This window comes from Parasteatoda tepidariorum, chromosome 9, assembly GCF_982258835.1.
Source record: "Parasteatoda tepidariorum strain Cologne lab strain chromosome 9, Ptep-v5.0, whole genome shotgun sequence".
Classification (NCBI taxonomy): domain Eukaryota; kingdom Metazoa; phylum Arthropoda; class Arachnida; order Araneae; family Theridiidae; genus Parasteatoda; species Parasteatoda tepidariorum.
In genome coordinates, this window is record NC_141763.1 from 76,460,811 (window position 1) to 76,486,567 (window position 25,757).

The 25,757-nt window shown below is 26.1% G+C and overlaps 1 protein-coding gene across 15 annotated transcripts in view; it reads right to left on the reverse strand.

Moving 5' to 3' along the window:
- Positions 1-646: 646 nt before the first annotated feature.
- The window catches only part of Hgsnat (Heparan-alpha-glucosaminide N-acetyltransferase), a 37,559-nt gene continuing 12,448 nt past the window's right edge, over positions 647-25,757 (reverse strand). For 3 of the 15 annotated variants that reach the window (XM_043045044.3, XM_071187162.2, XM_071187160.2), the window contains exons 2-17: positions 23,767-23,996; positions 22,494-22,609; positions 20,861-20,964; positions 20,136-20,205; positions 18,994-19,036; positions 17,980-18,074; positions 14,715-14,822; positions 10,948-11,096; positions 9,445-9,551; positions 8,732-8,853; positions 5,790-5,916; positions 3,593-3,679; positions 3,428-3,502; positions 2,654-2,724; positions 1,876-1,988; positions 647-965 (exon numbers count right to left, since the gene is read on the reverse strand). In XM_043045044.3, coding sequence (XP_042900978.2) covers positions 790-965; positions 1,876-1,988; positions 2,654-2,724; positions 3,428-3,502; positions 3,593-3,679; positions 5,790-5,916; positions 8,732-8,853; positions 9,445-9,551; positions 10,948-11,096; positions 14,715-14,822; positions 17,980-18,074; positions 18,994-19,036; positions 20,136-20,205; positions 20,861-20,964; positions 22,494-22,609; positions 23,767-23,996 — 1,793 coding nt within the window. In that variant the 3' untranslated portion in view covers positions 647-789. Of the gene's footprint in view, positions 966-1,875; positions 1,989-2,653; positions 2,725-3,427; positions 3,503-3,592; positions 3,680-5,789; positions 5,917-8,731; positions 8,854-9,444; positions 9,552-10,947; positions 11,097-14,714; positions 14,823-15,079; positions 15,188-17,979; positions 18,075-18,984; positions 19,037-20,135; positions 20,206-20,860; positions 20,965-22,493; positions 22,610-23,766; positions 23,997-25,757 lie in introns of all 15 variants that reach the window. The other 12 variants (XM_043045045.3, XM_071187161.2, XM_071187163.2 and 9 more) reach the window with 8 other exon arrangements.

Consider the following 25,757-nt stretch of genomic DNA (forward strand, 5'->3'; position numbering starts at 1 on the left):
GTTTATATTATATGAGTTATTCAGCCTCAGTAAGTGGAAGTTTTTTACCTCTGTGAGACGAATGATATAGTCACTGTCAACCTTCAAGGTGCCTCTAATATAGAATCGAGTTTAAACATATCTTATATACTAGTGAATGGAAATACAATAGTTGTAGTGGTAGACATGCTACAATACTCCCCAACCAGAATTTGATGAACTAGTTGATTCTTTGCTGTTAATTGCCGGAAGAGCTGTATTAAGATCACCGGACTTTGAGGGCTGATTGTGAGAGCTGTATTATATTGACAATCATGGTCGCTCCTGTGTTGCCATTAACAGTCAAGTTTATACGGGCCGTCGTTGTGTGTGATTGAAGCTAAGTGGCAACAGCCTGAATAATGTCAAATATCACAAATAGCATGTCAACTATTCAACATGGACCATCTATCAAAGTAGTCTTGTTCAAATCGAAATAGGAGTGTCTATTCAATGTAGGCATGATCTGGGTAACAAATGTGGGGTGATATCGCCAATGTCAACCTTCATCATGAAAAGGTACCCCAACATATAATTGAGTTAACATGTCTTGTATACTAGTAAATTGGAATTGAATAATTGTAGTGGTAGATACCGCTACACACCCATATTTTTTCAAGAATTACAATGAAGTATTTAAAAGTTTTATTTCATAAATAAAAACATACAAAATAGTCATAAGTACTAAAATGTCCAATTTAAGCAGTATAAATATTCACAGCCAACATATGTACAATTAAGATTTTTAAAAAAATTTTAATTTTAATAATACTACACAGAAATAAAAATATTTTTGTAATGCATCCACACAGCTATAATAACCCATAGCGTTGTTCCCCACAAATTCATAAATAGTAAATACATGTGTGTTGAAGGAACATACCATCTAAATGGAAACATATTATGTGTCATTTCATGTCCGATGTATAATACAATAGAATTCATTCCTATAAAAGAAAATAAATTTGTAATGATCATTTTTTTAAATGCAATTTTCTATTAATGAAAATTGAGTTTCTTTTACTTAGGGACAATTCTTTCCTTTGACGTAAGTTACAATATCAGTATAAATAGCTGAAATTTCACTTTTCAGTAACTCTGGTCACTGAAAAGTGAAATTTAAACAATAAAAAAGTGAAAGTCAAGAAATAAAAAAAGGCAAGTTGTAAGAGCACTGTTTAACTTTTTTTCAAATTATTTTTTGGATTAAAAGAAGAAGAAAATCTTCAGGTAAAAGTATTTTGTAGCTAAAACAAAATTTCACTAGCCAAATAATTTTAATAGGATAAAATTGTAATAAACAAAAATTCTATACATTGTATGTTTTTTTTAAAAAAAGAAAATAATTGAACAAGGTTTTAAATGCCTAGGTCTGCCGATTCTTACATTTATTAAGAAAAATTCCTGAAAAAATATTTTACTGGCCTGAGGTTTTGAGATTAGACGGAAAAACTCGAGAGTTCGTAGGTCTGCTAAACTATAAAAATAGTTAACTTTCTATGTAAAATAGTATATTATTCTAAGAAAATTATTAATTTTTAAATGTGTGAATTAAAAAAAATAAACAAAACATTTAAGTGTTTATAATTCCAACTCTCTAAAGCTTTTTTTTATTTTTTTTAAAGAAATATATAACTATTATAACATCCCTAAAACATGCTCATTATTTAACATTTTTGCAAATGAAAATTTTTTAACAAAGTAGAATTAGAGCTGAAATAATTAACTGCGATTCTCAAATTGTTTGCTGCAGATTATCTAAGTGAGTTTCAAAGATTGATTTTAAGTATACGTTATATGTTTAAGGAATTGTGATTTTAGAATGAATGATATGAAGAAACTATAACATTGATTTACCTGCAAAATAAAATGGAGCTCCTGACCACCATTTTTGGACATCACATATAAAGAAACATATGGAAAGTAGGATGAAGGCTAAACTGCCCGTGGCCATTATGAAAGATACTGACCTAAAACAAAATGTGAAAACTGACATTTAAATTAAAACTAGTGATTAAACTCCTGATTACACACGTAATTAAGCAGTATTGCAATAGCAGATTATCTGCAAAATAATCAATGAGGTGAGCAAGTGTATGTTTTATTGCTCAAAATCACTCCCCCCCCCCCTCTTTAAGTTTAAACAACAAATTGTCTTTACAGAAAAGTTTTAACTGCCAAAAAATAGTCAAAACCTTGCACACGCAAAATAGTATGAAAAAGAATGCACCAGTTTATGTTTTAATGTTTAAAATCACTTTTTCTTCCTTTTTTATTGAACTTTTTTTGGTAAAAAATATATAGTCATTACAGCCAAGGCAGGTAGAGATGTAACGATAGTGATTTGGCCAAAAGTCGAATATTCGATTAAAAAAAATAGGACGTAATATAGCAAAATCTTTTTTTCTAAAGATCATTAATAAATATTATTTTTTATATAGAAATAAGTTTAGTCATTATAGAAAATTAATCCGAACTCAATATTATTGGTATGCCATAAAGGGAAAAAACTTTAATAGAAATGTTTAAGATAATTTGATATTTAGATAATTAGACATGGCTAAGAACATGTATAATTAAAGCTAATAACAAGAGTTGAAAAAAATGCAGTGAACTATTGATAATGAAGTCATACCATAAATTTTTATTCACGGGTATCCAACCATCATCTTTTGATACCAGACACAGAACAGCAGCGATCGAACCCTAAAAATAAAAACAAGTTTATTTCAACTATTAAAACAGGAAAAAAAGAACAAGAAGAGAGAAGGAAAATAATGTAGGTATTAGGCACATATTGAATTTTTTCACAAGATAAAAAAATTTGTTTTTAATTAATAAACTGTCTAAAACTAATAACTATTGCAGCAATATTTTTGTTTTATCTATTATTTAATAGTTTTTTTTATTATTTTATTAGTGTAGCAAAAAAATGACATTATAAAAATTATGTTTGCAGCAAAACTAAGTATGAATTAAGCATTAATTTATGCATTAAGTATAAACCAGATATATAATGTATTAGCAACAAAAAATATTAGGTCATATATACAAAAAAAGTAATATCAAAATTATAGATAAATATAATTTTGATATTGCTTTTTTTATAGATAGACAAAATTAAAGAATCTATCAGCATATTATAAACTTTAATATTAATTATTTTCTATGTACAGCTATCGGGGAAAATTGTTCTGATAGCCCTTTTTTCCTTCTGATAATTTTTTTCTTCTTGTTTTTTCTCACCTCACTCAATACCTTGGCAACATCAACTTAATTTCAAACTAAACTTTTACACTATGAAATTAATTAAATAACACTTAAAAAGTTAAAAAAACGAGAATTTTTTTTCTTCAAACACATTTAAAATTGAAAGTATAGCAAATAAGGATAAAAATGTTTTTCTTACTGTAATAAGGCCCCAAACTATCCAACGAATTAATCTGGCAGATGAATCCTTATAAATTAAAAGGATTTTACCAGCCTAAATTATAAATAAAGAAAGAAAAGTGATTATGAAATTCAATCACCAATAATATCTACCCTCTATATTTAGTAATATGCACATATGTACCTGAAGTCCAAGAAACACAAGAAAAATAGATGTGAAATACCCAAGAAGGCCCTCAGGATCATAAGGCATTGTTGTTTTATAAATAATCTAATAAAAAGGGAAAAAAATCTGTTAAATTACTATTTACTAACATTTATAATTTAATTAACCTTAGACTGCTTTCAATATTTAAGTATGAAAATCCTTTTGAATTTACATTTTGCATAAACAAGCTACAAATACTCAAAAAATAAAATCAAAAATTCCCTTTTCCTGATTTTCTTCGACTAATTTTATTAAATCTTATTCAACGTCTAATATATATTATAAACATTTCTTGCTGTTAAGTTAAAAATAAACAATTATTTTTAAAAAATTATTACACAAGAATATATTAAACAAACTTATAATACAGGGGTGTCGTTGGAAGGGGAAACAGTCAACACATGCCACCTCAATATTTCAAACAAATAGAGGAAATTTTCATCACTCATTATCTATATAAATTCATAAAAAGGTAAAAACCAGAAAGAGATATCTTTTTACAGATGTTAGCAGATATAAGAATTTTTTTGTTATGAGCGAAGTTTAGAAAACTAGTGTGACTAAGTTTTTTAATTTCCTCTCCCTCAATTGAACAACGGCAACACTCATAATAGCAAAGAGGTACAATAGATACCATATGCACATTATTTTAGGCTGCTGCTAGTTACGGAAGATCAAAGGTCAAGATAACTTTTAGTCCCTGAAGGGAATTAATTACTATCAAATGATATAAATAATATATAATGAAATAATGTTTTCATAATATTTAAGAAAAAAAAAAGAACATATTGATTTTGATACTGCAATATTTTCTAATAAATACCCAATTAACATTCTGTTAAAAAAATATCTTTCAAAATTGATACAGTTCTATACAATTTCATAAATATCAATGTATTGCTAAGGAACATTTTTTTCTATGTATATTGATATAATCTGAACCAAAATAAAGGATCAGAAAATATCTTTCAGAGTTTTTGCTTTTGTTTTCTCCTTTGGCGAGTAAATAATGTAAACCTCAAATTCAAATAATTTTTTTCACTAATTATTTTGCTTTTAAATGCAAATTATCTTTAAAATTTTACATAACTGAAATTCCTATCATAAACGAATCACTTGGAAAGAGTTTCACATTTAAATTTGGGCCATTACAGAATCATGTAGCAGATTTTAGAACTATGTTAATTAATTAAAAAAATATTTAGTTAAAAAACTAAGCATTTAAAAATAATTTTTCACATATTTAAACACAAATGTTAATAAGCAGTGTTAATAATTAATAAAAAAAAACTTAATATGCATTTCAATTTATGAAAATTATTCTAATAAATTAAACCAAAATTATATATATTAATATTTTATTTATATCATACATGAAATCATACATTAATTAGTATTTGCATTCTTCGCTAAATTAGTCTATAGAAAACTACACTAATTTTTACAAATAATTGAAAAGAAAAATAAGATCACATGATTTTCTTTTTTTTTAAAAGCATTGTCAATTAATATAAACCTCATAAATTTTTTTAAAAAAGTTTTTTTTCTTTCAAAAAAAAGTAGGAGAAAAAAAAATAGAAATATATATAAATCAATTTAATTAGGTGATGTAGAAAAGATTGTAACAATAAACGATTAATTAATTTTTTTGTATAATAATTGAACACACATTATAAATATAGTTATTGTTCATCAAATTTAAAACTTTCTTCATTTTAATAGTATTATAAGCTAACACTAAAAGTGTTTAAGTTTAATTATACTAAATCTAATTGCATTTCGCAAAAAATTATAAATCAAATCAGTAATTATTTCACTAAACTCATTACTTCTCACTGTGCTTATCTTTATTAGTTTCATAAATTCCGAATTTTTTACGTAAAAATTATAAATAAAATACAACATAATTGACGCCTCTGTCAAAGTCTTCAAATATTACAAATTTAGGTTATAAATGTTTTAATAAAATTGAAGGATAAAAGAAAGAATACTTTTAATCCAGCAATTCAGATTTGAGAATGCTACAAACAGACAGTGAAATATCCTCTACAAATAGTGAACAATATTTATTTATTTATGTCTGAAGTACTAACTTAAAGACAAGGTATTTTGTATAAAGGAAACATCATCTACAAAAAAATTTTACTTTTTATATAAAAAAAAAGGTACTAACTTGCGGACTTGGACTTTGATATAAATGAGATAAACCTAAAAAGATTCTGTCAATATAACCAGCTGCACCACCAGTACAATTTTCATAAGCACCTCTGTCATGTAAACCACCAGGTCCAAAATATCCCCTGTAACGTAACATATCAAAAATATGCTATTAAAATGGCTTTCATTTATTGCATAAAATATACATAAAACTGTTAACAGTTATTATATTTTCAATCTAAACACTTTTATATAAATAAATCACTTTGATTTATAGTGGTTGGATATTTTTAATTATCGATCATGTACCTAGATTTTGGGGTCACTAGAAATTTGTATTTCTTTCTGTACTTATGGTAACAAATTAAAATGCAAAGTTTGTGAACGCTAAAATGCAAACAGTTTAAATGAGTTATTTTCAAGTTTTACCATTGAAAGTTAAGGGACAAAAAATAAAGACGAAGTATATAAGTTAAAGTTAATTTACTCATAATCAATAAAATACAATTTAGAACCTTTTTGCAACCAACTACTGAAATGTGGTACAGTGTGTATCGTTTACGTGATTGCAACAAAGAAATTGTAAAGCAAAACATAAAATTTTCATTCTAAAACAAAACACAAAATAAAACAAAAATAGGTAAATATTGTTTCAAACTACTATTGATTAATTATTTAACACTAATTATATTTCAAATAATAATTTCAACATTTATATTTCATGTACAAAAACTAAGAACCAAATTCTAGAATCTTAAAATAAATTTTATTTACATTCGTAAAATAGAATTTATAATGCTACTCAGAAAATCAATACTTGATACATGTTAAATCATAGAACAACAAAGGTTAGGGACGAGTCATAATTTTATTAATTATTAAATAATAATTTCATAAGCAAATTCTATAACTGAGATTCCATAACAGTAAATTTCAGTTATATTTTGCGTTTACCACAAACAATTTTTAGTGTATCACAAAGATTGATGACAGTTTGAAGATATAACTTAAAGTTGCTAAAAAAAGAGAGAGATTTCGTAGGTTTTAGGAAATATATTAATCATTTTACGCAACTATTAGTAACCAATGTATGAAATATTTATGTATTTTATTAAAATCAATAAAGGGAAATGAAAGAAAAGAAATATGTTACATTAATTAGAAAATTCATTGCAATTTTTTTTAGTTGTAATTGAACTTAAATTATTAATTTCAATAAAAAAAATTTATTACATTCATGATATTTTAAATTTTTTTATTTACAATAATAAAATAAATTAAGTCTATTTTAGACAGTTATAATATATTTTGGAATCAATTTAACTAACTATTTCAACTAACTAACTAACTAAACTATTTCAAAAATAAAAAGTTTTCAATCAAAAATTAAAATCATAATATAAAAAGTCTAATTTAATTATTTTAAATTTGTATACTTCCTTCATAATTAATTGTAACCTAATTATTTAGTATTATCCCTTATTTAAATTACTAAATAAACAAAAAGCTGTATAAAAAGAAAACTAAAAAAATTAGAGGCTCTCTATAGTAGAGTACTGTAGCATTTCATAAAAGAATAGTCTTCAGCAGAACCCTAGAGTTTCATTACTTAGAGTTAGGATTTTTTTAAAACCAGAAATAGTCATATTTCAATCAATAAGTTTATGCTTCGGTTCCTTACATACACTTATTTCTGAAACATGCCAATTACATTCTGAAACATGCCAATTTAAAAGTAGCAATATTTAAAAAATATTTTCTTCAAAAACGATGTAGTCAATAAATTATGAAAAGGATATGCATTTAAAAAAAATTCCATAAATATTTCTCATGAAGCTCTTCAATTCAAAATAAAATAACTAAATTCAAGTCTAAAGAACAATATTTCTTTAGTAACTATTCTCAATATTTATAACAGTTCTTTTTTGAAAATGATACTTCAGATTATGCATATGCATACAGCAAAAATGAAAAAAATTTAATTACACAAATAGGGGCACAATGGGGCCATTATGACAACATCAGACAACTATCAGATAATTTCTATAGCTAAAATGTCATAAAAATGGATAAATAATAAAATGCTGCAAAATAACTTCAGGTTTGAATAATTATGCAACAAGTTACAATTAAACAGTTTAGTTAATTTGTGAAAACCACTTTATAAAAACACTGCACTAGCAACGATGAGTTCATATTTTGGTATAATAATGTTTAGCACTACATCACTGAACATAACATTATTTAGGCGGTGATAAATATACTTAAACAGTTGAACCATGATTATCCGATCCTACAGCTTTCCAATGCTTTTTTGACACATTAAATGCATCCTGAGACACATTTTATCAACATTAAATCTCATGTTACCCAATTACTGATTCTTTTTAGATCTTTTGTCATTCAACCTAACATTTAATGCTATTCAGTTCAACCCAGTAACTGCTTTGATGAGAATTCTAAAATTCAACTGCTAGAAAACAACAATAGAGCTGTTTAAACTAGCGTCACTTTATATACTTGTCCACTGAACATTTATCAATGATCAATCAGCTTCTATTAGTAGCCAATTGGAATACGTTTCATTTCAAAGTAAAATAGTGTAAACCACTGGTTGCCATAACCAACCACAATAATCCAACACTTGAGAGAGTGATACTAGTCAAGTAATATAGTTTAGCCAAAAGCTGGAACATTCTTTATTAAACAGAAAACAAAAAAATTATCAATGATTTTTATTCCTGATATTGTATTGCTATTTAAAAAAGAAAACTATCATCTTTATTTTAGTCGCTAATTGCTTTGAGTAATTTTACTCATAGTTTACAATTTTCCTTGTGATAATCAAATAATGAGGGCTCTACTGTATATTATATTTCAACTTTAGGTGTTTGGAACTTAATTAACTATTTTTAAGAAATAGAAGTGTGATATATGAAATTTTAAAAAATATCTAACCGTGGACAATCGGGATCATGCACCAAAAAGCTCAGAAGTAGGTGTAGAGCCAAGAATGTAGACATTATAAGCCATTCACCACTATAATGTGTAATGTCTCTTAAAGCAGAACCAGAGTTCATCTGTAAAATATCACAATATCACATTATTATAAAAAAAAAAATTGTTTTAAAAGTGTAATCCAAATATACATTTTTATATAAGTTTTTATAAAAAGTTAAAAAAAATTTTTTTTTACAAAATTTAGATCAGTCTTCAATAAGATATATAATTTTGTATTTAATAAAAAGTAGAGTCTTCGAAGTTATTTAATATTGATAAATAGAACTTTCAAAAATGATAAGTTGGGTCTTTAAAAAATGCATAGCATATCACACTGCAAATCTGTAAAATATAATTATCTCACTAAAATAGTAAAACAAACATTAGCATAATTTATTTGTTGGATTCCGATTTTTTACGCATATTAAATCAATAATAGATAGTATGAAAAACAAAACCCTAATTTTAAATAGGTAGTACACATTACAATTAATACACAATTTATTTAAAAGATAAAAAAAAATTGAAAAAAACTTGATTATGCTAAAAATTAATTTCATAACATAAAATATACATATAGTGTTTTATCTTAATTAGTAATTCTTGAATGTACTTTGGCTAAATCTCAAAAATAAAGAGAACAAAGTAGAGTGTAAAATGAGAAACTTTACCTTATCATCAGCAGAAGCATAAAATAAGTGCACAGTAGCCACAACAAAATAGCATACCCCAAACCTCTGCAATACACCAAATATGCGAAGATTCTCCAGTTTAGTAACTGTGAATGATAAAAATTCCTTTGTAAGAAAAAAATAAACTTTTTCATGATATAGAGTGAGATATTCAATCTTTTATGGCAGGTAAGCACATCAATACATTTATTAAATTTTGAAATTAAATGTTTAATAAGTGGTATCTTTAAGTCCCATGGTTAGAAATTGCAATTAATTTTTTAATGGGATCAACCAAGTTTTACGATACCCGGTCAGTTGGGATTTTGTCAAAAAAGTGAAGCTACATGATCAGTCAATAATGAGTTGTATTTTTTTTAAAAACTGTACATAAGTTTATACTTTACAATTGCTTAAAAGGCATAATTACATACAAAATATAGAACCAGCAGACTAACAAAGAAAATACCCAAATGCTCATAGGTCTTATTAAAACACTAAAACATTTTGTTTTACAATGCCCTTTTAAAGATTTAATTTTTTTTTTTTTTATAATTCTAACTATTGTATCAAAATGTTCTATTTTACTATTTAATAACCACATGATTACATCCTTTCAAGTCTAAAAATACATATACAGTAGATGAAATTGCTTTATTATTTTTGAATAAATACAACTTAGAAAACAATTCTATAGCCAAATATTTTCTTACTTTTTAAGTACTTTGAGCAGAGAAGTCACTTTTATTTGCAACCAGTAAATAATACTTAAATAATTGTACCACCATCTATTTATGAATTTATATTTTTTTATAGCAAAAAAAGCATGATTTCTGTTATGGGTGAATTATAGTTTCCATGTTTAAGTAAACTATTCATACTATAAATTGTTTAAATGAATAATTTCCAGAAACTGAAGCAAAAAGATATCCTTGATAACATTAAAAGCTCATTTGTTTCAAAAACTAATGAAGGTTAAAAAATTCTCAAAAATAGGCACTCATTCACAACACTGGTCAGACGTGAATGTAGAAACAAAGGTGAAAAAACTATGAAAACGCAGTAGCTAAGAGAGGCTAATTGGGACAGGATGCATTTCCACTTGCTATGGAGAAGTGGTGAGGAAATCTTGTTATTAACAAAAGAATCTGCATTCAAATAAAGGAAACAAGATACAGTGACTACTTTACGTTTTGTGTTCCCACTCCTGGCTACCACAGTTGTTTTAGTTTTTTTAAAACACCTCTATTTAATTTTTTTTGGACAACTTACCTTTTCTGTTCTTAGTCTCTTTCGTTTGTTTTCCTCTTTCACCGTCTATCAAGTCTTAAAAATAGGCACCTATTTTTAAGTGCTCAAAACATCTAAGCTTTTTACACCTTCATACTTTTTGAAGCAAATGAATTTTTTACACAATCAATTATTAGTACAATAACTGGATATACACATCCTGTGCTGGAAAATAGACTATGCAATGTGACGCAAAACAAAAATTATACACACCTGTACAGATAGTATTTAACATAATTCCAAGTGCAAATAGGATCAAGGAACGTTTGACAATTTTAAAAAATATTTTTTTCCTAGACACAACTTTCCTCAAGAGAGATCGCATAGACAAAGCCATTGACATCCCCATCATCCAAATGAACCTGGAAATCCAATAAAAACACTATCAAGCTTTTATAATAATAAAAAATAAAAGGAAAGAATGTCTGATTAATCAAGAAGCACAAATAAATTTTTTTGATTTAATAAGTGAATTTTGTTAAATAAAACTGAAATAAACAGACATTTATTTATCATTAATCAATCTGAAACTGCACAGAAATCAACAGTATTTAAAAAATACTTTCAAATTTATCTTGAGCTAAATAAAATATGGATACTTCATAATTTTGTATGCAATTCCTAAAATAATATTAGCTGTTGTATCTAAGTAGATCATTTAAATATGAGCTACGTAAAGAGATTTAAAAAAAAAAAAATTTAAAATTAAATGCAGTGCATGATTTCTAAGCGATAATAACCTCACTGACTTGCATGCTATGTTAAATAAACAAATAATGACTATAAAGATAACTTAAAATACATCATGACTGAATGGGACTAAAGAAGAATAGAATAATGAATAATTATTTTAAATTGCTCATTATTTTATTGACTGTAATTAGTAAGATAGGATATTAAACCTTTAAGAATTAATTGCTTGGTGAAATAAAAGCCTACACAAAATGCAAAACAAATACCAAATAACAATAAAATACAATTTTAAATAAATCAAGAGAAAATACCATCATAAAATGCTTAAAAATTAGATAGCTATTTTTGCTAATAATTTATTGATTTATCAAAATATATGAAAGTGAAAAGTATTTGAGATTAACTAGCTGCAACTATTAGCTAAATTATAAAAAAGACAAAAAAAAAACAGATTTTGTTTGTATTATAAAGAAGTAATAACCCTTTACAACAGAAACTAAATACTTTAAATAATGTTCAAATTTAAAGCAAATCCTACAAAAATTGGTAAAGTATTTAAGTTTAGTGTTAGCTATATTAAAAATAAAAAAAAAATCACACCTCATTGACCATACATCCCTTTAATTTCACAAGATTTTTTTTCTATTAAGTCTTCTCAACATATAGTTCAAAGAATGTACTATAATGAAACAAATCGATGCTATTTCCTTATAATGATGTCTAAAAATTTATTTTGAAAAACAAGTCTATTTTTATACAATAAAAATGGTATAAACAGAGTTAATCCTATGTCACTTCATGTCGTCACCAACGACATTTCTCCCAAAGCATTCCAATAGCAAAATGGAAGCCAAGTTTAACATGGCATTTCCTGATGAATCTGAAGTGACGTATGTTTTTTGTTTAATTTAAATAACAAAATAGTTTGTTTAAATATATTAAGGGTCTGGCTTGAACAAAAAATAATCAGTTTGACATAATGGCATCATTCATTTTTAGTTTAAGGCTAGGTAAATTGTAAAAAGTGAAAGGTTAATTATGAGTTTTGCTTTATTATGTGTTCGGTTACAAAAGATGGTTACGATTTTTAAGGCATTCTTCGTCATTCTATGAAGTTCAACTTCTAACTTGCTTTTCGTCAAATTTATTATTGCTTTAATGTTTTTGTTAAAAAGCTGAAATCAATCGAGTGAGACGGAAAGGCCGTTGAAGCTATTCATATGGGTGTGTAGCACAGAAAATAATTAAAAATGTAAGCAGAAAATAATAATAATAATGAAGGGGATTTTTCTTTAAAATAAAGTTTTTTAACAGCTAAAGACTGTGTGTTTATCCGTTCCTTTTTTACAGGATAAATTCTTTACAATTATAACCTACATTTTTCAAAAAAAAGGGGGGAAATATTAGGGGTTGCAAGCTAATATAAAGCTGAGGGAAAAAAAACTAATTCTAGTGATTCATTTTAAAGAGAATATAAACACACACGTAATTTACTAACCTAGTAAAATAATATATACTCAATTTAAAATATAAAACATCATTAATGATCAGTAAAAATAACAAACTATTATATTTCTAATGTGTGAAAATGTCGGTAATTCTGGTACAGTTTCAAGTTTATGAATTTATAAATGGTTTATTATTGAATCGAATATATTATAATATATTCGAATATATTATTGAATCGAATGATAATTTATACAGAAACTGTAATTCTGTAAAAAGTTTAAACAATCTTTCGAAACTGAAAGTAATAAGTAGTTTTTTCTAAATTTAATTGTCCTTAAACTGTTGTTATTGTTGTTCCTTATCCTTCAATTGTCTGACGAAGTCAGACAAGATCCAATAGGTTGTTGACCCTCAAAGAGTCGATGGCAAGAAGAGGAGTAGCATATAAGTCCTCCTTGGAAAGGCCCAAGCAGTCAAGGATATGTTCGGCTGGGGCCTGCTGGGTTTCACATTTGGAGCAGACTGCATAAATCTTTCTTCCTTCAAAGTATGAGAGACTATTCGTGTGGTCACTTGCCAATCTGGAAATAGCTGTTTGAGATACTCTATCACCTATATGAACAAGTGAAGAGCCCGGTTCCTTGGCCGCATATTAGTGATGAGAGGGGGGATCCTCCACTTGTTTGAAAGATGACTTTTGATTTTGGACTGATACTCTGAGTAGGTAAAGGATGAGGATGAAGATGTTAAATGACTACAGCCCTCCTTGGCCAAGCGATCTGCTTGCTCATTGCCAAAGATGTCAATGAGGGATGGTATCCACTGAAGATGAACGTACGCTATTGCATCAAACCAATTATTTTCTATCCAAACTAACTCCCGAATGTAATATTGAACTACTTAGTCATAAAAATTTGACGAGAAACATACATTACTTAACGTTTAATGGGAAATGCCGCATGAAAGATTCAATCCAAAAAAAAATTGTTTGGAATGCAGAAAAGGAGGGGATCACTAACTTTGTCTATTCACCCTTAATTTAATAATAAAGAATACCAGGAACAATATTTTTATAAATACAAAATAGTTATTAAGTTCTGAAAATTAAACATTATATAAACAGATAAAGAAACTGTCATGCACAAAAAAAAAAACACAAAGGAATAAAGATTAAAAAAAAGGACGGAAAAGCAAGAGGTAAGTTTAGAACTAAGTTCATTAGGTGATCTTACTGCAAATAAAAATAAATTATTATAATATAAAAGTATGTCATTTAATCAAAATAGATGCTCTCTTTTTAGACAATATTATGAAACTTACTTCACAAATATGAAAATTTTATAATAGTTTTCAAAAAGTAAATTTGATTTGTAAAAAGGTTCTCATATTGATTATAAAGCCCATTTCCACAAGCTTAGAAAAACACAAACTAATAAAGCCTTACGCCAAACTTTTAATAATTTCCTTGATTTTTAGTCTAATTTTAACTTTTACCTTTCTCTGTTCAATCTTTATCAAACATTTGGAACAATAAAAAAAAATGTCTTAGTTATCAATCCAAAAAATCAACACATTTTTTTTCTGTACTTGAAATCTACATCATTTTAAGCAGATTTTAACACGATTATTAAAATATTTTATTTGATAATAATATTTATTATTATTAATCCTATCTAATCAAACACAGAGTTTTCAAACAATTACAACTCACAACAATACCTTTTTCTTAAAAACAAAAGCATCTAGGACTAATTATTTATTGTGATATCTTTTATCAAGTAACATTAAAATTTTTGAACATAAAATCACTGACAATAAATGCAATATTTAATACAAACCAGGGAAACACAAGATCTGCCACGGTTATACCATTCCATATGGAATGTTCAAAAAATTGGTAACTGCCTCCTCCATAATTCACAAAAATCATCACAACAATAGATATTCTAAAGAGAAAAATGAAAAGTGGTAACATGCTGGGAAAATCTGTTCTAAAGACATGCAACGTAGAGGAATTAAATGAGGATAGTGGGCATACTCTATAAAAGTTTCATTAGTAAGCGAGGGAAAGATATTAATGTAAGGTAAAAGAAAATAAAGAATGCGAACAAGCAGTATTGAGGATTAATGTGTCTTAATACTGAACACTCTCTCTTAATGCAATCATTCCAATAAGAGAAAATACACTATTATTCAAACTAACCATGGAAACACAAGATCTGCTACCATTAAGCCATTCCAGCGAGCATGGTGGAAAAAAACATATTTTCCACCACCATAATTCACAAAGATCATTATTACTATTGCAATGCTGGAAAAAATAAATAAATGTTTTAGAATTAATTCAAGAGAAATCTTAATGTAAACATATTAAATTTTAAAAAAAATCAAGTTTGTTTTCAGTTAAGCATTCCAAATGGCAAAGATAAGCATTATGAACATAATTTTTAAAATTTGTTAAACTCCTTAAAAATGAATCATAATTTTTAATTAAAAATTCAATTAAGAAAATAATAATAATGTTATGATATCTTTATTTAAAATCTCTCCCCCCCCCCCAAAAAAAAAAATCATTTTAAGTAAAAATGGAACATTTTAAGAATGGAATATTTCAATGAATTTTACATATAAGAAAAGAACTTTTAAGCATGTCCATTGACAATTAAAATTTTATAAATAAAAAGAAAGGAAGCTTTGTGCTTACAATTGTAAAAAGCTAAGACATGAAACAAAATGTGAAGAGCTGTTTAGATGCTATAGGCCTGCATCATTATTATATCTGGCCCACAATAAAAATGACCATAAATACTTTTTTTTTGAGACAAAAGTTTATTTATTGAATCGAAATATTTGTGTTTCAGTTTTGCCCCTGAATTTCTTATAAAACTCAATTAAAGTTTAAAGAATCAGGTTTGCAGTATGTGATCCGATTATACTCAGAATGAACTGAAATGTTTATACTCGGAACTGAAATGTTTACGAAATGAACTGAAAGTGTTCCCTCTCTCTAAGAAGAAATTACAGTGTGGCTATCAGGAGATCTCCTCCAGACATCAGTCTCGCATCGTGGCGGGTACCAAGGTTACGAGAAAAAGTCACTTTGAATAGGAGTGTGAGGTGAATAGTTTTGTCTTGATCTTGGCATAGGTAAGGGTGAGTAAACTAATCGACATACCTTCATTCTTCCATTGCAACCCCAAATTGCAAAAATGTGCTCTCACTTGTTACTATATCAGCAAACAGCCCCAGACTTTTAGTCTGGAAGAGTTCTCTTCAAACCTGCACAATAACTTGAGAACTATCTATTTTTATTTTTAGAATATGATAAGTGAACCAGGTTTGTTTTTAACTCTTATGATCTAGTTTACGGCTAAAGAAATATTCGGTCATGACGATTCTGAACTAGATCGTGGGACCAGACCCATTTAGAATGCTGTATTGGTTAAATCGATAGGAATCATTGTATTTTTAAATTTAAAAACAAGCAGAAATTTTATGGATGTGATTCATTTTACTTCATTCAAGGAAAGTAACAAAACAAAAGGACAAACTAAAACATTTGATAAAGAAGGAAAATTATGAAATCAAGTTTAGTTACACTCCAAAATCACTTAAAACAAGCATTTTTTTAACAAATATTAAACATGTTATTCGTTAATGTAATTAAACTCCACTCTATGACCATTGTAATTGATTAACTATTTTTTTTGAAGTATTTAAATTGAATGTTAATTACTGATATGGTAATATTGCTCACAATAAAGCACCACAGTTAGTACGAATTCTAATACCAGAAGGTGAGCATAATACCATAATTATTAAAATGATGGCTGTTAATTGTGAACACTGTCTATGGAAAAAGGCAAACAACAACTGGTGTAAAAGTTATGATCAAAAGTGGAGTCCAAATAAAAAGTGCAAAATAAAATAATGAAAGCGTAAATTTAATAAATAAAGATCACAGTTTAAGAAAATAATTGTTTTTCTTTATACACTGAATAAATTAAGAATGGGTCATGCATTTATAAAAATTGTAAAAGAATTTCGCTACAAACTTTTCATTTCAAAATAAAATAACTTAATTCAACAGTAAAGAATATTTTTCAAACAATACGTTCACAACATTAATAACAATTATTTCTCTTTTTCACTCTAATAAAAACAATAACTCAATTTATTTCCTTCATTTTCAGCCTACACTTACTCCAAAAACAAATGTTTTTAAAAATAGACTAATTTGATCCATAATTTCGTATTTAATTGCTTGACACATAACATAATTTTAAAATTATTATTGATAAAAAAATGAAAAAAATTCCTTCTTTATACTAAATAGTTCCAAAATAATCAATTCACTTTCGTTGTTTAATAAGTCCAGTATTTATAGGACTTAGATACTCTGTAAAAAAAAAAAAAAAAAAAAAAAAAAAGTCGATTAGTTATGGTTCCATGTCTGAAAAATTTGGATCTGCAGAAAAACAGAGCGTAGCCAATCATATAAATGGATTTATAAAAAAGGTCGAATTTGAATATTCTTAAAAATTGTTTCAAAGAGCTGTTATCAATTAATAAGACTTTTCTGCTATTTTCATAGAATCTTTGAATGAATAAAGAATTTTTAAGAAATTTTCATAATGCACTATAAAAAGAGATACCTCTAAAACTTACTTGACTTACATTACAAATGTGAATGCATTCCACTCAAGGTCATGTGTTATCTCTGAGTTATTAATCGATAACATCTTTTTGCATTTTAATACTATTAAAACTGGAATTTTTTTTCTCCATTAATTGTATAATACAGTGAACTGCCAAATTATAGTAAAAACTGTTTCCAATTTTTTACATATTTTTAAAGTAAGCGGTACATAAAATCATGACTTATAATACTCATTCATTAACAACAGTAACTCCATTTTCTGTAAATTTTAAAACTCATTTTTATTAGTTAATGTTTTTTAACTAAGAATCTAATTTTTGTTGGATTTTTTTAAATAACATTTAAAATATGAGTAACTTTAGATGCTCATGTGTTATTTTCCTTTACTAAATATGGCTTAGACAAAATCAATATAAAATTAAAGCTGAAAAATTGTGAAATACCCTCTAACAGTATCTAGTGAACGCAGTCTTTGACTTGAAGCTTTAGCTTTCTTTTCTTCAATAGTTGTACTAGAAGAATATGCAGCAGCAAGATCCTGAAATACATTGTACTATTAGGATGTAATTTTGTATTATGCTAAGTAACATAGCAATGAAGAAAAGCACATGCATAGAAAATTATTAGCAATAATTTTATTAAAATAATAAAATAATTTTATATTTGTCCATAACTTTTTTTCCATATTTATATCACTTGGAATAAAATGTAAATTTTAATAATTACTGTACTATCAATTAAGGTAAAAAAGTAGCATCTAATATTTTTAAAAAATGCATAAATAAGGGTCAAAGTTTAAGTCATTAATATTAAATACTAAAGTTTTTTTCTGAAATATAAAAAAAAATATTTTACAATGCAATGTAAAACATTAGAATAAAAAAAAATAATAAAACTAATTACATAAAAAGTTCTGATATTAATAATACTAAACGATAATGATATTAAAAACACTACCCATCAAAGTAAAAACTCCAACCAAATAAAATAATGACAAAAAATTAGCTTCAAAACATTTAAAAAATTAATATCTCAAAAAAAAAATTTTTTTTTTTTTTTAAATGCATTATTTGCAATTAGCTTTCATAAGGGGAAAAAATATATTTTATAAAGCAGCTTAAAAAAATATGCATTTATTTTATTTTATTTAACCAAAAGAATATGTTAATTTCGTTATCTAAATATCTCAAGTAAATGCTGTAATAGTAAAAATAGTTATTCTCTGACATTTGCCAGCAGAACAATTTGGACAAATGAAGATAGTGTGGAAGACTTCATAAATTCTGAGACCAGGAATATCAATAATATATTATTTCCAATAGTTAGTTATAATAAATAGATGCAATAGTTAGTTATAAAATAACATATATTTTACCTTTCACTCTCGTATTAGTTTAGCTCCCATAACCAAGCAAAGCTTTAAAAAAAATTAAGAAAATTTAACTTACAGTACTTACATCCAAAGAATCCTTTTGGAAAAGGTGATTAAAAAACTGTGTCCTAAAAAAGAGAAGTCAATTAAAATTTGTTTGTAAAAATTTAATACTGATTCACACAGCTGAAAGGTGTATTGCAAAATAATGAAAAGTAGGAAAATTGTGTTTCAAAGATTTTCAAAAAATGTGCAAAACTAAATTTATACCTTTAGAGTTTTATACGTTAAATGCTTTGAGGAATTCAACAAGATTTCTTATTCTTTTATACAGTTGGCTCTTTATTTAACGGCTTTCAAGGTAACGACTGTTAATATATTTTTAGTAACTGAACGAGTTTTAAAACACATTTCATATGTTTTTTCCTCTTTTTTTCATCATATACAAACCACTGATTATGTGTGTAAAAATAAAGTCAAATTAAGAGAAAATTTATAAAAAACTATGTACTTAGTACATATTAGTGTCTATTAAGGTAATTCACAAGTAAAAACTGAAAAATTAAATTAATTAATATATAAATATTTAAAGGATGAACCCTTGATAAGGTGTATACACAGTATAGAATTTCATAATTTAATTATCAGTAAATAGAACATTTTGAGGAAAGGAGGAGCAAAAACTTAAATTTACCTTGATTATTCAAAATTATTTAACACTCTTAAACTAAAGTTAATTTAAAAGTTTTGAAAAATATTTTTTCTTTCTCTGGCTTTTATTTAATTACTTTTTTGCAACTATGTGGTGATGATTCAGTTCTAATCAGTTCCTTTTTTTTCAACACTCATCAGGTAGTTGAATAACAATTAAAAGTAAAAAAAAATGTCTGTATTTTTTTAAAAAAGACTAATTTAATTGCTATGATCATTGTAACCAGACATACAATTAAAAAATAAAGGGGTTGATTAAAAATACATAGAATACAACAAATTTTCTGCTTTTTTTGTGAATGAGTGGCGTTTTGTTAAAAAATATTATTATTTATCTTAGCAAATGCACGAAAATGACAAAAACAAAAACAGATGGAAAAAATAAGTTTTAAAGCTGAAAATCTGCATTTAAGTTTCATCTAATTTTATCCTATTTTCAAACTCTTGAATTTTTTAGCCAACAAAATGTGTATTATAAAATGCAATGCATGAAACTTTAAAAAAAATTATAATCACCTTTTGAAATAGACCCAGATCATCCAAAGTAATGCTAAAACAGTGTATGCTCCAATAGCTATTAGAATAGCTGTGAGAGTAGAAAAAAACATATATGAACAAAAAGTTTTTTAATGTAAATTCAAACAAAATATGGGACACATTAATAAAACTTCATTTGAAAGCAAATATTATTATACAAAAAGCTATGGTAGTCAATGGGAATAGTTTTTTTTTAAGCAAAAATAATCAGACAACTTAAAAGCATAACTATAAACAATTTAAAGAATAAGTATGTGTAAGGCAAATTAAATGGCATAAATTTTTCCTTATATTTTAAGATATTTTGATATTCTGAAACAAGTTAAGAAAATAATAGCTTTATTTATTGTGCACTATTTTTTTTTCACCATTTTGCTTCAAATGTCCAATAATAAATATTATTTCTTATATTCTCACTTTTCCTGAAATCTATCATAATCATCTTACATTTTACTCTAAATTTTGAGGTTTCCAAAAAATTTATTGTTTGATATTTATTAGTTGATGTTTCAAAAATTACTATCTGTATTACCTTTAAAATAAATAGATGAACTCTAATCAGTATGCTTTCTATATGCTGGACATCAGAGAGTTAATATAAAATCATTTTTCGCTATATCAAGAAATGTATATTTTTCTTAATGTTATTTTGTTTTAAGAAACTGAAATAAATAGAATACACAAAGTTAAATTGATTTACATACGAGTATAAACAAATTCTGGTTCTTGTTTAGTTGTCATGGAACAATGGGTTTCATTCACATAAAGATGGTAAATGGCATTTTCTCCTAAATATCCTTCATTGTAACTAGAAAAAAAAATTAAAAAATATATTACATAACTGTTTAATAGATTTAATTTTTAAGATTAAATCTTGAACAATTATAACACATTTTAAAGTTTCAAGTGATATAATAAAAAATAAAGGTAACTAAACAAATGAGGCCCAATTTAAAGACCTCTGTCATCTGAATAAAAACTTATATTATAAAAGTACATAAAAAGACCAGGTAACTCATAACGAAAAAACAAAAATACCAGCCTGGAGCGTTATACTTTAAAAAGAAATTTTTTTAAAAAAAACAGAACAATTGATATAACTTGTTTTTTTTTTCAGTTATTTAAATCTATTAACCCTTTAAAATAAGTCATAATAGGTGAAAAATGCATTTAAAATAATAAATTAATTTTGGGGTGCCATTTTTCAATGAATTATAAACCTCTAGGTAACTATAAAAATCTCATGTTTTTACATTAAAATACAATTCCCAACAAAAGAGAATGACATTTGCAAACAAAAAAAGCATCATTGACAAGATTATTAAAACCATTTGAAAAGAAATTTATGAAGATTCTAAATGCATCCTTTAAACTTAATAATTGCATATGGAATTTCATGCGGATTTCTGCATGGCAGTCGAATATACACTTTTAATTATCAATATGAAGTGATCGTTATTTCAGAAACATTTTGACCACAGTTCAAGACTGTCTCTGAGAAGAATTTAGAGGTCTGGTTATGTTTCATATTTAATGTGCAGTAACATCAAAAAATAAATAAATAATAATAATGATTTACATTTTTTGAAGCTCTTTTTTAAAATCAAATTACTCTATATTAATAGAAGTATTTTGTTTTGAAAGTGTGAAACTGTTTTTAACACTTATTTTTAGTGATTTTCATGGAAATAAAAAAAAAGAAACTAGATCATAGTCACTATATTAGGATGATCTGTTTGGTGCGGACATTCGAACACCTGCATTTAAATTATAATACGTCTATGGAATACCAAATGGAACTTAATGTATTAAATATTATAATGGGGGGACATAAATAATATTGAAAAATCACCCAAAAGTTCCCCTTTATTGTGAAATTATAATCTTATAAACTTATTTCCAACGACGAGTAATTCCATTTTTTTGATTAGGAAGTTTGTGGTTATATTCAATCATATTTATCATTTACAGTAGCAGTTCCTAATTTTATATAATAAAACCTAAAAAATTTTGAAAATAATAAATGTATAATAAAAATATATCACATAAAATATTTTTAATATTTCATTTTTAAAAAAAATTTCTTTTTCTTGTTTAAGCATGTTGTATGGAACTAAAAAATTTTTTTTCTATTTTATAAAACAATTTACTTGAAAAATTTGCTTAAAACAATTAAAAATAAAATTCATGAAATTCCGTTTTTTGGGGAAATTGATTTGTAAAGGTGACAGATTTTATTATCAGCCAACACTGGATAATAATAAAGACTACAATATATATAATTTATAATAAATATTATGAAATGCTTAAAATTAAACAGACACATGAATAAGATACCTGCATAATTGTTTGTTGTCTTCATCTGAAATTTGCCAAACAGTACCCAGTGATGCAAGTTTAAGAACTATAGGCTGCGACTCTTGTGGTTTCAGTGCATGATCAATTAACGAACACTAAAATATAAAGATAAAAATTAAATTAGAAATTTAAAAATATTGAAAAGATAAATTTTTTATAATAAAAGTACATATGTATCTATATATATACATACACAAAAAAGAATGAAAGAGATTAACGAAGAAAATAAAGAAAAATAATGATAAGTTTTATATATATATTCACCGTCGGCATGAGCTGTTAAGGTAGGCACAAACCGGAAAAAAGCACATCGATATTTATTTAGGCATTATGGTGAAAAGAGCGATCACCAAAATCACACAAAATCGAAGTACTTCACTATAAATGTTATTAGGGAAAATCTTGAAAACTTATCTCGATGATCTACAAAAAAGTAATTCTTATTTCTTATATCTCTTTTTCAAAAAAATAGGGCGAAAGATTCCAGTTCTCATGCTTGGTAAAAGGAAAAACGTAAAACGTTAATTCTTGCATTATTTAATCTAAATTTAGAATTAAAATGCCAGGTGTGAATAACAAATGTGAGAAGGCATTTTGTTTCAAATAATAAATTAAGAAGGAGAATTCAGATAAAAATATAACATAAAAAGATTTGTTAAAGCTACTCATGTTCTAAATATTTATATATATACAGTATTCTCCCTAATCATTCTTGCTGCCCCCCTCCTGTTCTTTGATCCCTACAAATGCACCCTCCTTACCTTTTTTGTAAAAACAAGTCACCATCCCTTAAAAACAATGCTTTTTTTTGGGGGGGGGGAAGCAGTTGCAGTTAACTTCATTTGTAACTAAGTAGGTGTAGTTGTAGTAAACTACAAAAATCATATAGTTTTTCCAACCCCTGGTAAAATTAAACAAGAAGCTCAATATTTAAGCCTAATTTATGAGCAGAACATATGAAATCCCCTAAATCTTTTTGGATACAATAATTTTTTTAACAGATGATTTTGATACATTTAAGAATTGTAATGATTTATTTTTTGTTTACACGGTTTTAAAAAAGTAGCTAATTTTGTAATTTCATATTTGTAACAGTCACAATAAAAAAATATATATATAATTAATTAATTGACCTTGATAAATTTTGAAAATGCTTCCACAGATTACAAGCCACATAAGAAATATACACAATGGTATAAGCTTCCACACACAAAAATAAAACATTTTAAATAAAAATAAGGACTTTGCTTACATTATCACATTCTAAACTCTGGTATTGAAACTTTATGACACGGCTTACATCTGAAGTTATCAAAAAGCAGGATTCATCCACACTCAGCTCTGGACAGGTCATGTTTTTAACTTCAGTTTGTAGGGGCAAGGTTAAAGTATCCTTCTTCGGTAGAACTTCATAAAAAAAGATATCTAAAGGCTGGTGAGAATCTTGAGAATTTCTTGAAGAAAGAGAACAATAAGCTGTTCCTATAAGGATTAAAAAATAAATTTAGAAAATAGACCAAAATATTATCAATTAATAAGCGAATAAGTAAAGGGAATAAAGGAGGTGCACATTTTTAATTCTAGATAACTAACAATTCGTTTAATAGACAGCCAACTATTGCTAGTTTTGGGAATTCAAGATGTTACCAACAAGTAAAGGAATAAGTGAATGAAGGAGGCATCAATTTTTAATCCTAGCCAATTAAACACTTGTTTAATAGACAATTGACTATTGCCAGTTTTGGGAATTCAAGAAGTTACAAACAAGTAAATGAAAATGAATGGATAAGTGAAAGAAGGAGGCAAACATTTTCAATCCTAGATAACTATACATTTGTTTAATAGACTATCAACTATTGTTAGGTTAGTTTTAGGAATTCAAGATGTTGCCAACAGGTGAAGGGATAAGTGAATGAAAGGCATCAATTTTTAATCCTAGCCAATTAAACACTTGTTTAATAGATAATTGACTATTGCCAATTTTGGGAATTCAAGAAGTTACAAACAAGAAGAATGAAAATGAATGGATAACTGAAAGAAGGAGGCAAACATTTTCAATCCTAGATAACTACACATTTGTTTAATAGACTATCCACAATTGTTAGATTAGTTTTAGGAATTCAAGATGTTGCCAAAAGTTAGTGAAGAGATAAGTAAATGCAGGAGGGGAATATTTTTAATTCTAGTTAACTAAACATTTGTTTAATAGACAACCAACCTTTACCAGTTTTGAGAATTCAAAGTGCTACAAACAAGTAAATAAACGGATAAGAAAATTAAGGAGGTAAACATTTTTAATTCTAAGTAATTAAATATATCAACTATAGACTATTGCTAGTTTTCGGAATTCAAAATGTTACTATAACACTTTAAGTGTACAAACTTTAAGTTCTGTCACTTATTTATATTTCGATAAAAATTCAAGAGCCACATTACCACACCACTTAACCCACACTACTTTTTCTACATAAGTAATATGAAAATGAGTGTGTTTTTAAGAAATAAATAAAATAAGGCATTCAAATTTTTATTCATTTTTGTTTTTAAGCATTAAACTAAAAATAAATATAATTTTCATTAACATTTATAATCTTTTCAATCAGAAAATGTTTGAAATAATTAAAAACATTATTTGCGGCTTACTGTGTTTACATAACAAACATGGTAGATATTACATGAAAAACTCTCCTGTCTCTTGTTGTTTATTACAAAAATCAACCTTACTGTCACAATCCCCAAAATAAATATATTTAAAAGTAGCTCTTCCCTAAAATGCCACGTAGTCAGTACAACTTTTATCTAATTTAGAAAATATAGATATAAGGAACCATTGCTTCAAAAAACAATTGATGATACAAAGACAGAAGGAGAAAATTTTTTAACTAGGCATTTAAAATTGATAATTCTAAAAATTTGTAAAAAGAAAAAAAATAGTTTCCTTTTTAATGATTTTTAATGAAATAAAAAATTAAAATTAAATAAAAGAGAACATATTGACTTAAAATAAATACTATATCAGATGTATATTTTCAGAGAAAGACCATTTAATAAATTCGATATTTGAAATTAAAATATGATATGATAATTATAAAATTTCAAATAAAAAATATAACATATCAAATAATAATTTTACTTACATCTATATTTCTAAAAAAAAAAAAAAAAAAAATGGGAAAAAACGATTAACTCGATTTGTTTAAAACCTGGATTTAGATTTTATTACTACTGCATATTATTAAGAAA